The following is a 15,515-nucleotide window of genomic DNA, read 5'->3' as shown; positions in this document are numbered from 1 at the left end:
TCTCTAGCATCTTGGAGTGTTCAACCTTCTTTCTGCCCCGTGGGATTTTCAAAAGCCACCAGACTTCTGGGTTTCATACCTCTTCAGACAGTATGCCCATAAAACCTGCAAGTCTGTCTATTTCACTGAGCCTGGAACCTCCCATCAGGGAGTTGTGGAGCAATCTAGTGAGTTTATTACTAACTTGAAACTGGATTTCAGTGCTTCTCTTCTGCTACAGCTGCCTTCTTTAGAGCTGCCGTCCCCCAGTACAGCTCTTCCGTCAGAGGGGTCAGGTCTGTGTCCCTGAACACTGCTTGGGAAATCGAACTCTTGAGATGTTATGCATTCTGCAGCAAATCCCTTCTCCCTGAAGACTGTACAATCGTAGCCAACACATCACAAAAACTAATAATTGCCAGCTATTAGGTGTTCAGCAGGTCATGGGACAATGTTTGCTGTTAACATAACCATTGCTAATGATTGCAGTAGCCAGAGGAGGTAGGCAGGTGTCAGCCCACTGGGCACACTGCAGCTTGCTAGTTGTTATCTCCCAAAGGCAATTGCTAGGGCCCCTCGCAGAGTCTGAGTACATGATTTATGTGACGTCATTTGTTAAAAGATAATGCAGTTCACAAAAGGACGTGTAACAAGTGGGTTTTTGGCAAACCAATAAAAAGAGCAGTGTTACTGCATGGTCATTGAATGATTCGTCTGCCATGCAGATAAGACTCCGCTTTTGGTCCTGGTACCAGGGCTCGGCGTGAAGAATGGGAGAGGTTGCGTAGTGCAATTCACTAAGTATCAGGGGTACCAGACTCTGATCTCGGCTTAGTTGCAAAAACGTGACCTTCACTGTTACCTGAACGCTGGAGTAACTGGGTGCGTGGACGCTGCTTGTTCAGATGACAGAAGGGCTGACTTGGCTGTGTGACTGTTGACAGAAGCGTGTTCCAACTCTCTGTCGGACTTTGTAATATAAATCGTACAAGATAGAGATACCCATGAGTATTGAAGAAGTACAAACACCAGTTCTAAACACTCAACAAGTCCTGGAAACTTTTATTCACAGTGGTACTGTGTAAAATATACCCTACTTCTTACTGTATATTTTCCCAGCTTTTTTTCTATTGAAGTTTGAAAAGGAAACTTTACTCTTCTTTCCAGATTCTTAGAAATAAAGTTGTGCTAGACTGACCAGACCTGTGGGCTCTAACCCCTGCTCCCTGAGCTAATCCTGCACAGGTCACTTGCTGTAGACAACAGCACTTCTCGTGTGTAGTAGAAATATGACTGGCTGCACCTGTGACGTCCAGGGGTGACATCATGGGAGGAAGAAACTAACTGGGAGAGGGAAGATGCTGTGTGGGTCAGGGTGTATTTATAGCTACACTTAGGAAGCAGTTAGGGACTTACCTGATGGAGAGGAGCTGAGGAGGAGGTAGGTGTCTGTGAGAACCTGTGAGCATGTTTCAGTCACAAGATGCAAAAGCACATCAGCCACCGTGTGGGCAGCAGCCCAAGATCCCAGATGCTTCCTGGAGACGAGCAGCAAGGTCCAGGTGCGTCTCAGAAAACTCTTTGCTGGAGAAAATACAGTCTCTCACCCCTGCCGCATTATCCTTGTAGCCAAATAGCATATTGGACTGGAAACCTAGGAATTCGTTAGGTTTTTAAGTGTAGGAAAAACATCTGTCATTGTCTGTACTTGCTAGGGAAGGGATGCATCGTTGGAGACAAGGTAAGTTGAACCTAAAGCAGGTACTACTGCATAAGGAGAGTTTGTTTTCCTGTAACTCAAGTATTTTAAAACTCTCCACCTATCGCAATCTTCCTCCTCCCATTAACTGTCCTACAACTCAACACCTGCCTTGGTGCAGCTGGGGTGCAGTAGCTGATGTCCAGAGCTGCTTAGTGCTGCTCACCAGTGACTGCTTCAGTCCCAAGCAGGCATCGGTGCCATCTCTGCACACGCCTGCCGTGCCCTGTCCGCTCCTGCTCCCTGGGAGGCTCAGCTGTGAGGGGTGGGGGCCGTGTGTTCTCTTCAGCAACCTGAATATTGTGGGTACGTGAACCCTACTGCAAGGGAGCAGCCGTTCCCCACTGTGGCCGATCGGTTACTGTGAAAATACTGTCTTTCAGTTACCTGGCCGGGCCACCAGTTTTGATAGTCAAGGATCCTGTTCTTCTCCCAAACCACCTTCCACACCGTAATGCCTCCAGCAAGACCTTGAAACAGGAACCGGCGATTGTGCGCTCACTGGACGAGAAAATGAATGGGAGGTTTGATTTGCTCATTTACATATGTCGATGAACAATCTTATTGTGCAGTTTTTCCATGGGAGTGTGTGTGTGTGTGTGTGTGTCACTTTGAACATTGTATACATTTTTACTTGAATACAGGTAGTCCTTAGTTAGCTAAGGCGTTTTATCTTTCATGGCATTTGCCTATTAGCACAGTGTTTGAAGATGGTGTAAATCTTTGCACAAAGAAGTCTTTTTTAAGGAATCCATGCTCATGCTGCTGTTTTGATTTTGTTACAAGTGTGTGTATTTCCAGTTGTGCCCATGGTTATACATAATCATTAGTGGAGACTTTGAACTTAACTTACACAGTGTTAAATCCTTGCGCATTCTTTCCTAGATGAAATTTGGTTCTGCCAAACTCAGAACTCTCTGAAGCTTGGTTTTTAAAACTCACAGGGAGAACTATAAACTTACAGAATCACTTTGAATACTAACTTAAAGGAGTGGTGTTTAGCAGCTGGGAAAAACGGGTTGAGCCATTTTGGCTACAGTTTTTTATACTCTCACTTACATGAGCTCAGATACCTGTTGCAGTTTATTCGCAAGTTTAAAAATGCCAGTTAATTTCCAGTGTAGCATTGATATTTCTAAGTGAACTGAAACAGAAGTTCATTTTTGCATGATTGTAGTGTGGCGTGTGCGTGTTGTGACACGAGCCATCACGTGTATGCTATGTTTTATATTCTACACCAAAGGTACACAGAACTGTGCGCCTCTTTTTCATTGTACGTGGGAATGGTGACTCAGACCACGTCAGATGCTCATCCCTGCAACTGGCTGTTTTTTTCAGCAAAGGATGAGAGACTACAGGAAGGCCCAGTACGTAGTGCAGCTGCAACATTTAAGGAATATCAGCAAACTCTGTCTGCCCCCAGGGAAGGCAGCAGTCTTTATGAAGACAGGGACCGGCCCCACGCTGTCAAACTATGCAAATATTTTCAAGAGGCAGAACTTTGTATCATTTCCGGTCCAGGCCCTGTTGGAAAAAATCTCAAGTTACTATAGTGTTAACTTTTGAGATGTGTGGTACATAGAATATGCTTGAAACAGGCATGAGCTAAGATACAAAGTTAACAAAAAGGCCAGAAGATTTAGAATATAGAAACACGTGCAATCAGGAACAGAAAATGTTACTGGAAATTACGCATTTTTCATAAAATGCCCTCTTTCTAAACATTAACAAAATTTAAGCCTTGAAATTGTATCTGTCGGCATGGCTTACAGTGATGGAATTACTGTTGTAAACATGCAAATATTTTATTGGTGAACATCTGGAAGGCAAACAGTTCTCCTTCAGAGTTTTCAAACCTCCTCTAGCATCTTGGTGAAGACAAGTATTCCTCGCTACCCTCTCTTCCATAAAACTATAGGAGGAAGCTGTCTGCAGGTACGTGGCTGCCACTGGGCCGGGCAGCATCAGGGAGTGACACTCCTCTGCCGATTGGGAGGACCAAAGTTAAAGTGTACTAATTATTTTTACCCCAACACACATTTTAAAGACCTTACTCATCTCTAGAAGTGTCTGTTTCATAACTAGGAAAAGCCAGGGCTTGTGATGGAAAAATGGGAACCATCAGCCCATGGGGGGAATTTAATATGAAGACTGTAGATATTTATAAATATTTTTAAAAGTTTAAAGAACTACAAATTTGTCTGCTAGGAATTTGAGCAAACTCATCCTGCCAGGATATATGTTAATCCCAGAAAGAGAAAGGGAAGGAGATTCACACCTACTCATCGTTCTTTTAAGAATGACCAAGCAGGAATGTTAAACCAGATCATGGATATTTTAAAAAGGTTAGTAGGGCCTATTAATTCACCACTTCACTCTTCACAGCTCCTCTTCGTCCATACCCTTACGAGCAGTCTTCCTCTGCTCCTGACTGAAGAGAAGTGTTGTTAGTGGCAGTATTTGAAACAGGATGCGATGCTGGACGCAGCTATGCGTTAATCACAGGCCTGGCAGCGTGTGCGGTCCTCTGCAGGGACTTCCCAAACGTGAGCTAAGCAAAAACAGCCAGGGTTGCTTTATAGACTTAACATACTGCTCTTCTTTTCCTTTTTTTCTGGAGGAGTAGTGGCTGAATTGTTGCCCCATTCACTAAGAAGCACAGAAATGAACAAAGTTAATATGAAAAGAACATTAATTTTGTAGAGCCCTGTTTCCTGTACTACACTTTCTATGTACAAGTCACCATGTAAATCCAATTCATCTCCTGTGCAGTCACAGATACCCATAGGAACAGTGCCAGGGGATCTTGGATGGGGATTTGGGGATGCAAAGCCAGGCACACACTTTGTCATGCAGTTGTGGCAAGTGCGTGCACGTTCTACTCACTGCAGGGAGATCACCGCTGATCAATTCTGACTCAGGTTTTCTATCAGAGCAAATAGCTTTGAACTTTGAAATTTGATTGACATTTCCAACTGTATTCTCCAGAAATGGTTATTACTTAAAATTTTTTGCAGACTAAAGTGCTATCAGTCTCTTATAGCTCTCAGTTAATAAATAGTTGCTGCAAAAATGAAAAAAAAATCAAATTTCCATTCTTGTCTTAACTTTAATGGACCCCAATACGCTAAACACTCAACACGTGGCCCTTTTTTTCTTTTACTTATGATTAAAAGAATGCATATCATGGAATTGAGGTTTTCTTTTCCTTGTGGGCCACCTTCATTATGATTATAACCAGGTAATTTAATTACCTGGAAAACACTGGGGGCAATAAGGATTTAGGAAAGTCCTTCAGTCCCCACTAAATCTAAAGGAATAGTTCTTGTAGCAACTGCCCGTGTTCTGGGGTACTCCAAAGGGTGGTGACTTTCATGATCTTCAGACTAACAAAAAATTGCTGTCAATAAAAAATGCTTCAGAAGAACAAAGTAAAATAAAGAAGTAAAATCCACATAGTTAGGTGACAATGAAACCAACATGTTGAAGCATGTGGAAATAAAGTTATTGAGAAGCAAAATCAAAGTAACTCCTCTTGCTTGGCTCAAAAACCCCAGTACAGAACAGTTAACACTCAGCGACACGGCTCAGGATACAATTCATCTGAACCTGCTGTAAAGATGAATTTATATTTCAGGTGGAAAATTTAGTAATTAAACCTAATGCTGTTTCCAATACATTATCGATGCCCTTTTAGATGAGAAATCGTTCATTCAGATACTGCTATATTTACTCAATGTTAATTAAAGTGAATGGTAAGTTAATTACTTGTCTGCCGTTAATGGTTAATCCAAAAGATATGTATTTGAACAGTGGCAGTTAATTAAAATTCACCTTTTCTTCTCATCAGAGTAAAAACTTTGGTTCATTGTCACTCTGTTCACCGTGAAGATAACGCAGGCTTGGGTTATGCTACAGGGAAAGAAAGCGCCAGCTCTGGAGCAGGGGGTGGGGGCTGTAATGACTTGCTGAATGCAGACAGAAGAGCTAAGCGGAAGTTGATGAGCAGGAAAGCCAGGCTTCCTCATGCCTGCAACGATTTCAGTGTACTCCTGTCAGGAGGAAGCACCTGCCGTAGTTGCATGTTCACCTACACCGATCCATCAGAAATGACTTCTAGACTCAAGGAACCATAGAAGCACTGCACAGAACAGAACTATGTCTGATCATGTGAACAGAGTTTTCTGCAAAAATGTGAGGGTGAGCTACTCCTGCTGTGGAAAGAACCTGCTATTTACCGTTCAGAGTGTCAAGTTTCAGTTACCCAATTGAACATTGTTTTGGTTAACACAATTTACTGAGTATCAGTGCATATTCTGGACATGTGTCAAAAATTAAGAAAAAATCTCAGGATTATTAGGTGAGTGTGTTGGATGATCATCCCTTTCTAATTTGTTCATCTCCTAACCTAAAGATCAGTGCCGGGAGTTACACTTGACTTTGATTTGTCCGTAGAATAACGTTTGTGGACCCATGAGTAGCTATCATCTGCATGTACAAAGTGGTCACAGACTCATTCTCTGTACAAACTGCATGGTTTAAATCAATGTAGATTATTGTGTAACTTGTTGTAGATTTTTTTTTTTTTTTCCTTTCAACATATCCCTTAAACTTTCTACTGAACGCAGTACCCTCCTGTAGGAATAGTGTCATAAATTCTGTCACTTGATAAAATAAGCAGGTAGACCAATTCTAGTGTTAAATACCGACACTTGTAGTTTGTGTACTGAACAGACTCCAAACCCAGTTGGTCATTCCCATTCATTGGTCATTACCCATCCAACTGAGAGAAGCAACTGGCTCAACTGCCAAATACCGAGAAGCTACCGACTACGAGGAAGGGAGCCTTCATCAGAACCAAAAGCTAAGTCCGAGTAGAGCAGAACTGTGTCCTGTGGTAAAAGGAAGCATCCTCCCTACCTGGCAGGAGCCACTGAAATTCTTCTTCACTTCCCACACTGAACAATTTGGGTCCATAATATTTGATCATTTTTGGTACTCTTCATTGTTCATAAAGTGATTTTTTAACTGCAGTTTGTGACTTCATACTTGACCATTGTTCAAATCGATATCTTTGACTTCAGTATTATAGAATTCTAAAAATCTTTTGAAATCCGTGTTTCTGGCTTTTGTATGTGGTAACCAGCCATTTGCGAAACTTGACAGCATATAATTGTATTACTTAGAACAAATGTTTTTGCAGCCACCTGTAAAAGATGTTACACACTGCAGAATTTTTACAATGTCTTCTTTAGAATGTGTGAACATATTTGTCAGGTTCAGATGAATTATGTAACAATGAAACCTCAAAGCTGTTAAGAAGCATAGTTTATGATTACTTTTGTAAAAGAAAATGGAAAAGCACTTGAAATAATTTTACTGTTTCATATGTATTTTGAAAAGAAATAAAGTGATTATAAATTCTGTTTGTTTTTGATTTATGTGTGAAAGGTCTGTTATTTTTTCTTGGCCAGACCTTGTGTTGGCAGTCATTACTTGTGTAGATTTAATCATTCATCAATAGTTGAACTGAAGCACTCAATCTACCTTAAAGCTCTCCTATGATACATCCAGCCCAGGGAGGGGAAGCTGTCTTCATGATGGGTAACTTCGTAAGCATCGTGCTTAGCCCTCCTGTAACGAAAGCTTAATGAGAAAATGTAAGACATTCATTTCATTAAGAACTGTGACAGAGTAGCTTCACATACAAAGACTGCTAGACCCAGAGAGCATTGCTTTGACGCTTAGATGGACAGCACATGGCATTCGTCACAAGGGGCTAATGCCATGCTGACTCACTGCAAGGGAGACCCAGCCCAAGCTGGCTGAGTGGTACAGAGCAAGCCCCTCTGGACGGTCCGACCACCCACAGACAAGGTGGAGCAGCAGGCTTCTGGGTGGCCGGCTCCTACACAGGGTTCGCTGTGTCCCTGGGGTGGGCACGGGAGGAGTGAGGTTCTGGTTTGCAGGACCTGCGTGGGGGCACACGAGAAGGAAGGTCAGGAAGAGGCTTTGCGTGGGAGCCCCTTGCAGACACTCTCCCTGAGCACGCCCCAGTGCCCTGCTGCAGGGTGTCATTTTATATGAGCCGTCTGTGTCACAGTTAATCAAATTACTGGAATTATTTCCATTAAGAGGTAAGGCAACAAGTGTTAAAAGCAGTCAATAGTATTCACATAAATTAAGATACATGTAAAAGTTCATGCAAAGTGGTACTTTAGGTTTTTGTGCAAAATATTTTGCAATCCATGTAACTTTCGTAATACTCAAATGTGCTTTACCTGATGCTCATCCCCCTCCCCGCAAGAAGAAGAATTCCAGGCCCCTAAACCCCTAGGCTTAGCAGGGGATCCAGCTCTTAGCTGTTAAACCAGATAGTTGGGTTACTTGTTTGTGTCAAAGTTATTTTTATAAGAAATACAGGCATAGGAACTAGTCTTAGGCAATCAGCCAAACAGTGACAAAGAAATCACAGACATTGACAACCACATGCTGTGTACTTGGAGTAATTGCTTATAAAAACAATACAGCTCCTAAGAGAAAACAAGAAAATGAACCTGTGCCTCTTCTTCCTGGAGTGTAGGACAGAGCCCAGGGTCCGCCTTTCGTGTCCTTGTCTGAGTCCCTGCATACAGAAAGCAAGGAACCTCAATGCATTCCAGCGTGCATCTTAAAAAGCAATCAAGTTGCCACTTTTCCAAACTTAGTAGTATCACCAAATTTCTCCCTGTAAAGTGTTTATATTCACATGCACTGACTGAAGATTTTTATACCCACTAATGACAGATCAGTTTCCAAATGTCCCGGTGAAGAGTTGGCATTATTACTTGAATCTCTGCCAACATTAACGTGACAAAAATGATGACTTATCAGTGTTTGAATTTCTATTTCCTTTTCCCCTCTAGTGGAATTGATCAGTTTTTGCATACTTATGGGCAATTTGGGTCTCACTGTTCAAGTCTTTTTCCCTCTATCCTGTTGGAATTTTCTGCCTTCTTGATTTTTTAAATTCAGATAAATTCTCCCTGTGATTACTTCTCAAACTATGCACAGCAGAAGGCATAATATTAGGTTACAATCCATATAGGTAATTTAGACATGAGTGAATTTATGTATAATATATGTGTGGATAAATGTACAGCAAAGTGCAAGCAACAATCATTTGTAGAAAAGCATCAATTGTCTTGAGAATTTCCAAAATGACTTTGGGCTGTAACCACTGCTGTGTCTGATAGAAGTACAAATAATCCTCTTTGTGGATAATCCATTATTTATGCTATTGTTCAAAAACCTTTTGGTGACACATTGGAACAGTTTTCTTTCCACTCACAGAATAAGCAAAACAAAAGGAAGCTGTATCCATTAATTTCCACAGAGAATAAAATAAAAAAAACTAAAGAAAAACCACAAAGAGGACACTTGACAAACTGATACCATTTTCATGATTCAGTTAGAGATTTTTTCAAAATCCACTTTTCTCTAAACAGGTAAAACTAAAGCTTCAAATGTGAGTTTAAATTATATGAACAAAAATACTTCCCCTTACGGATGCATTTGGTGTTTAACTGATTAGATTGTATTGTTGTGAATTACTTTTTTTTTTTTTTGGTTGTTGTCATTAAATAAATTGTAGGATGTATGTGACGAAAAATGTGACCTTCAGTGGGAAGTTAGACCCAATCCAGTGTTAGGAACTCAAACCAGAAAGGGAAGGAGTAGGTAGAGTCATACCAAGGACACAAGACACAAACGGGCCACAGAACACAGCTCCAGGAGGCATCAGTCACCCCGTGGTCTGAGTAAATGCTACCACCAGCAAAACACCAATCTAACTGGTCCTATAACAAGGCCTACACACTACTGAAAGCTATCCACTTAACTTCATCAGCAACAGGGACTGAACGCTGGAGTCAAGAACGGAATTTTTTTTAAACTGGACAGACTGCCTACAATGCGTAGAACGCATAGTGTGCTCCTTGCACACTCAGCTGTGATCTGTGTAATGTCTCTGGGGCGTATCCTGCTTTCAAGATAGAGAAACAAAACTCTGGTTCCACGGCTAGTTCATGGCAGAGCACAGCTGTGCCTACACAGATCATTTGTGCCAAACTCTAGGCTTCTGTGCTTTATAGATCATGAAATATAAAAATAATAAGTAGCTCTACAATTTAAACTGTTTTCATATACACTGTTTTACATCCCCACATTCTTAGTAGAACTCATGTGGATTTCACCACCCCTTTTAATGAAGATAGTGATGGTGATGAAGAGACACTACATCAAAGGCCAGGGCCATGTCGGGTAGGGCTGAGCCTCAAAATCTTGGTCTTGGGCCTGCAAACGGCACGTGCATTTTATGACTAATTGCATTTATGTGCATTTATGACTAATGTGTTCTCAGCATACAACATGCTGTCACACAGGAGATTTAAGGCATCTGTGCCTCTCTAGGCGAGTCCCCAGGATGAAAGAAATAGAAGCCTCATTGATGCTGGCTACTCATCAGTAAAGTGATTTAGTTATGTCTGCCTGGCCTACCAGTTAGTTGTCAGTGCCATTTATGTGATATGTAAATCCTTATGCAAATACTAAGTGCTGGTTTTTATACCATTATGCTTCCCATCACTAATAGTGAAATTCACAGTTGGGATATTTTTAAAAATCCCTGAGACAGGGTCTGTGCTGACCAGGGGGCTAAGGTAGCCCATGATGCAGCAGAGCCAACAAGCAGAGAGGGGCAGGATCCTACAGACTCCCGTTGACCACATCCCAATCTGGAATCGTCTTCTCATTGCCTGTCCTCTAGACTGGGCTATGGAAGCTCTTCCTGCATTTTATGTATCTTGCCAAGTGGTTTAAAAACCTCCTGATTCTTAGAGAAGCCGCTCCCTTCTACACGGATCCATCTCTAGGTAATGCGCATCTGAACATCCCACGGCTGCACTGAGAAACCCCAAATGAAACTGACACTGGAAGCACTGGAAACCCGTAAGAAAACACAAAAGGATTTCACTGCTGCCTCATATACAAGCTTATTTTCATGTATAAATATCAAACTTACACGTAAATCTAAAACCTATAAATCTTGGAAGTCAACCACAGGAAAAGTATCAACATGGGGAACCGTTTCAGTCCATGTACTAAACTCCCCTCACATGGCAGAGGTCAGATGAAAACTTCGAGAATTCTGTGAAGTATAAATAGAATTTTTTTTTTTTTTGACAGGCAGAGTGGACAGTGAGAGAGAGAGACAGAGAGAAAGATCTTCCTTTTGCCGTTGGTTCACCCTCCAACGGCCACCATGGCCGGCGCGCTGCAGCCAGTGCACCGCGCTGATCCGATGGCAGGAGCCAGGTGCTTCTCCTGGTCTCCCATGGGGTGCAGGGCCCAAGCACCTGGGCCATCCTCCACTGCACTCCCTGGCCACAGCAGAGAGCTGGCCTGGAAGAGGGGCAACCAGGACAGAATCCGGTGTGCCGGCGCTGCAAGGCGGAGGATTAGTCTAGTGAGCCGCGGCGCCAGCCAGAATGTTTTCTTAGAACACAAAGTGTGTTCAAGCACAAAATATCACTAAAATAAATTGCCTTAAAATGTGATTATCAAAACAATTTTGAAAGTGAAAAACCTAGAAACTGGTAATATTTATAATATATATAACTAGTAAAGAAAACTAGTAGCAAACAAATTTAGAAGAACTTAAAATCTTGAGTAAAAACAAAATTTTTTATGAAGGGGAAATGTGTATGAATCATAAGTAAATATTCTGCTCATAATAAAGAAAATGTGAAAGTTTCAGTGAGATAATGTTACTTAGCATCAATGAAATCAGTCTCACAACACCAACTCCAAAGAGGTGTGCAAACTTTACATAAAAACTTGGACAAAATGGGGATGATTTGACAAAATGACTCACAGTCCTACAGAAATGGAGTTAATAAAGTCTGGTATTTACAACAAAATATTACACAGTAGTGAATGAGTGAATTATCACTACCTACAACATGGGTAAATTGTAGTAATTAATTTCTTTTTTTTTTTTTTTTTGATAGGCAGAGTGGACAGTGAGAGAGAGAGACAGAGAGAGAAAGGTCTTCCTTTGCCGTTGGTTCACCCTCCAATGGCCGCCGCTGCAGCCGGCGCACCGCGCTGATCCAATGGCAGGAGCCAGGAGCCAGGTGCTTTTCCTGGTCTCCCATGGGGTGCAGGGCCCAAGCACCTGGGCCATCCTCCACTGCACTCCCTGGCCATAGCAGAGAGCTGGCCTGGAAGAGGGGCAACCGGGACAGAATCCGGCGCCCCGACCGGGACTAGAACCCGGTGTGCCGGCGCCGCAAGGTGGAGGATTAGCCTATTGAGCCACGGCGCCGGCTCGTAATTAATTTCTGAAGATGCAGACTGAAACCACTGAATCCCTAAAGGATCCATATGGTTATACCCTCACATAATTTTTTAAATTTAAAATAACTAAAATAGAAAGGGGCAAGGACTGTGATAACCGAAAAGAGACACAGAACAAAGCATGGAACTGCAGCCCAAAGTCAGCTGCTCACTTTTATAGATGAAGGGGTCAAAAGAACTTTGAAGGGGAATGAACACTTCCCAGCCATGGTCTGGGACAGCTAGATACACATTTTTTTTTTTTTTTTTTTTTTGACAGGCAGAGTTAGACAGAGAGAGAGAGAGAGAAAGGTTTTCCTTTTCCATTGGTTCACCCCCCCAAGTGGCCACTTGTGCTGCGCTGATCCAAAGCCAGGAGTCAGGTACTTCTCCTGGTCTCCCATGCGGGTGCAGGGCCCAAGCACTTGGGCCATCCTCCACTGCCTTCCCGGGCCACAGCCCAGAGCTGGACTGGAAGGGAGCAACCAGGACAGAATCGGCGCCCCAACCGGGACTAGAACCCGGTGTGCCGGCGCCGAAGGCGGGGGATTAGCCTAGTGAACCGCCGTGGCACCGGCCTAGATACACATTTACAACTGAATAAAGCTTCATCCCTACCTAACACCAATTATAAGCAGCAGCTCCGCGTAAGTCACATACCTAAGTATATAAGCTAGACTCATAACGCTCTTAGAGGACAACACCAGGGAAAAATCATTACCTTGGATTCAGCAGCAATTTCACTCGCTAATAAGCAGGACTTCAACAGCATTAGAAACCTTTGTTCTTCAGTGCATACCATCAGCAAAGTGAGAAGACTTGCCACTGGATGGGAAAGAATATATGCAAGTCATGTATCAGGTGAGTAACTAGTGCTTACATACATAAAGAACTTTTCTAAGCCAGTAATAAAAAGACAAAGCAAGTTTAAAAGAGAAAACGACATGGAAGGACATTTCTCCAAAATGATGTACAGGTAGCCAAAAAGCACAGGAAAAAGTTTCTAACATCATTAGTCATCAGGGTAATGCACATCAAAAACCACAAATGAGGCTGTGGTGTAGCGGGTGAAGCCACCACCTGTAACACTAGCATCCCATATGGGTGCCCATTCATGCCTCAGCTGTTCCACTTCTGATCCGGCTCCCTGCTAATGCCCTGAGAAAAGTATTAGGAGATGGCCCAAATGCTTGGGCCCCTGCCAACCATATGGGAGACCCCAGTGAAGCTCCTGGCTCCTGGCTCCTGGCTTCAGTATGGCCCAGCCCTGGCTGTTGAGGACATCTGAGGAGTGAATCAGCCTCTCGCCAAAGCTCTAACTTTTAAATAATAAATATATATTTTTAAAACTATATAATAAAAGTTGTCAGCAAGTATGTGGAAAATTTGAGCCATCAAAAACTATTGCTAAAAATATAAAATGGTGCAGCCTCTTTGAAATTCTATCTGCAAGCTGCCACCTGCAGTGCCAGCATCTCATGTGGGCACTGGTTTGAGTCCCAGCTGTTCCACTTCTGATCCAGCTCTCTGCTATGGCCTGGAAAAGCAGAAGAAGATGACCCAAGTGCTTGGGCCCCTGCACCCACGTAGGAGGCCTGGAGGAGGTTCCTGGCTCCTGGCTTCAGATCAGTGCAACTCTGGCTGTTGTGGCCAATTGGGCAGGGAACCAGCAGATGGAAGACCTCTCTCTCTGCCTCTCCATCTCTCTCTCTGTAACTCTGATTTTCAAATAAGAATAAATAAGTCTTTAAAAAAGAAGGAAATTTTATCTGGCATTTCCTCGAAATGTTACACATAAAGTTACCATATAACCAGTAATTCCACTCCAAAATCCTAAACACGTATCCTAGAAAAATTAAAAATACAAAAATCGTAATGTTTGGGTTGGGTATTTGACATAGAGTCAGGCTCCACTTGGAATGTCAGCATCCCATCTCCTGGCGCCAAGGCTCAAGTAACAGTTCCACCTGCCACCTCTGGCTGCAGTTTCCTGCTGATGCACCCCCTGAACAGTGGTAGGCACCAGCTCAAGTAGTTGGGTCCCCGCCACCCACATCAGAGAGCTGAACCGAGTTCTTGGTTCCCAGCTTTGACCTGGCCCAGTGTAACCACAGTAGGCATTTAGGGAGTATACTGGCACTTGGCAAAGATCTCTCTCTCTCTCTCAGCCCCCACCTACCACCTTTCAAGCACATAAATGAGTTTTTCAAATAAAAAGTGGTAAAAGCAAACATTAACAAGAGTTGATATCCTTAACATCTCCCTTCGGCCAGGATCCAGACCAATGTTCATGGTCACTGCCCCACTGTCCTCTACCCCATGCTCATGTCCCTTTTGGACACAGCTGGTCTATTTTCAGTCAACACCACTGTCTCAGTCATTTCAAGGGAGTAAAAAGGTGGTGACAGTAGTGTTGTTGCCAAGGGGCTGAGCCATAGTATCAAGACCAGAGTGGAGAAGAGATAGGGGACCGTGTTCTTATATTGTAAAATATTATTTATGTGGGCCAGTGCCGCGACTCAATAGGCTAGTCCTCTGCTGTGGCGCCGGTACCCTGGGTTCTAGTCCCAGCTGGGGCACCGGATTCTGTCCTGGTTGCTCCTCTTCCAGTCCAGCTCTCTGCTATGGCCCGGGAGTGCAGTGGAGGATGGCCCAGCTCCTTGGGTCCTGCACCCACATGGGAGAGTAGGAGGAAGTACCTGGCTCCTGGGTTCAGATCAGCGCAGTGCGCCGGCCACAGCACGCCAGCCGCAGCGGCCATTGGAGGATGAACCAACAGTAAAAAGGAAGACCTCCTTCTCTCTCACTGTCCATTCTGGCTGTCCAAATATATATATATATATATATATATATATATATATATATATTTATCTGGGGAGGATTGAGAGGACTCAGAGTCCTTCCACTTGGGCACCCTTGGGAAAAGTACCAAACCCTGAATATGAGATACACACGTTTCAAGGGAAAGATAAAATCCAGATCTAGAAGCCAATCTTAGCCACACTGCATTCCCAAACATTTCAAATAACCCAGCGTTAGAAAGAGTTTAATGTGTTTTCAACAAATATCCTTTCCTACATGTTACGTATTTGACTTCTTCCGATATTTGGCAAACAAAATGCCACTAACATGCGTAGTGTCATACACACATTCAACAGTCTGTGCATATTGAAATGATCACCTCTGTTCAATCCAAAAGATGCATTTTTCTATATTACCTTTACAGTCTAAACTTGTCAGTGTTTTAAGTACAGATTTTATTCAATATTGTGTTTGTTTCTTAAAGGTCATCATAAGAATCTATTTAGGCTGTTGCAATCACCCATTGTGTTTATCAATATTAAAATTTAAGATGCTCTTAAAAAGATTTGTTTTAAAAAGGTATTTCAGTGTTTAATCC

The 15,515-nt window shown here is 42.8% G+C and overlaps 1 protein-coding gene and 1 long non-coding RNA gene across 2 annotated transcripts in view; one reads left to right on the top strand and one right to left on the bottom strand.

Annotated features, from left to right (window-relative positions):
- Window positions 1–4,135, top strand: part of SYT10 (synaptotagmin 10) — a 70,217-nt gene extending 66,082 nt beyond the window's left edge. The window contains exon 7 of the mRNA XM_051850929.2: window positions 2,122–4,135. Coding sequence (XP_051706889.1) covers window positions 2,122–2,193 — 72 coding nt within the window. The 3' untranslated portion in view covers window positions 2,194–4,135. The remainder of the gene's footprint in view (window positions 1–2,121) is intronic.
- On the bottom strand, window positions 474–12,948 carry LOC138843904 (uncharacterized). The gene is made up of 6 exons (XR_011379073.1): window positions 12,837–12,948; window positions 8,296–8,363; window positions 7,286–7,372; window positions 2,126–5,138; window positions 1,396–1,633; window positions 474–948 (listed from the first exon to the last, which is right to left on the bottom strand). It is a non-coding gene; the product is annotated as an uncharacterized lncRNA (long non-coding RNA).
- Window positions 12,949–15,515: the final 2,567 nt, after the last annotated feature.

Source organism: Oryctolagus cuniculus, chromosome 9 (assembly GCF_964237555.1).
Source record: "Oryctolagus cuniculus chromosome 9, mOryCun1.1, whole genome shotgun sequence".
Lineage (NCBI taxonomy): Eukaryota > Metazoa > Chordata > Mammalia > Lagomorpha > Leporidae > Oryctolagus > Oryctolagus cuniculus.
Note: the sequence above shows the minus strand (reverse complement) of the source record. Positions and strands in the feature narration are given on the sequence as shown.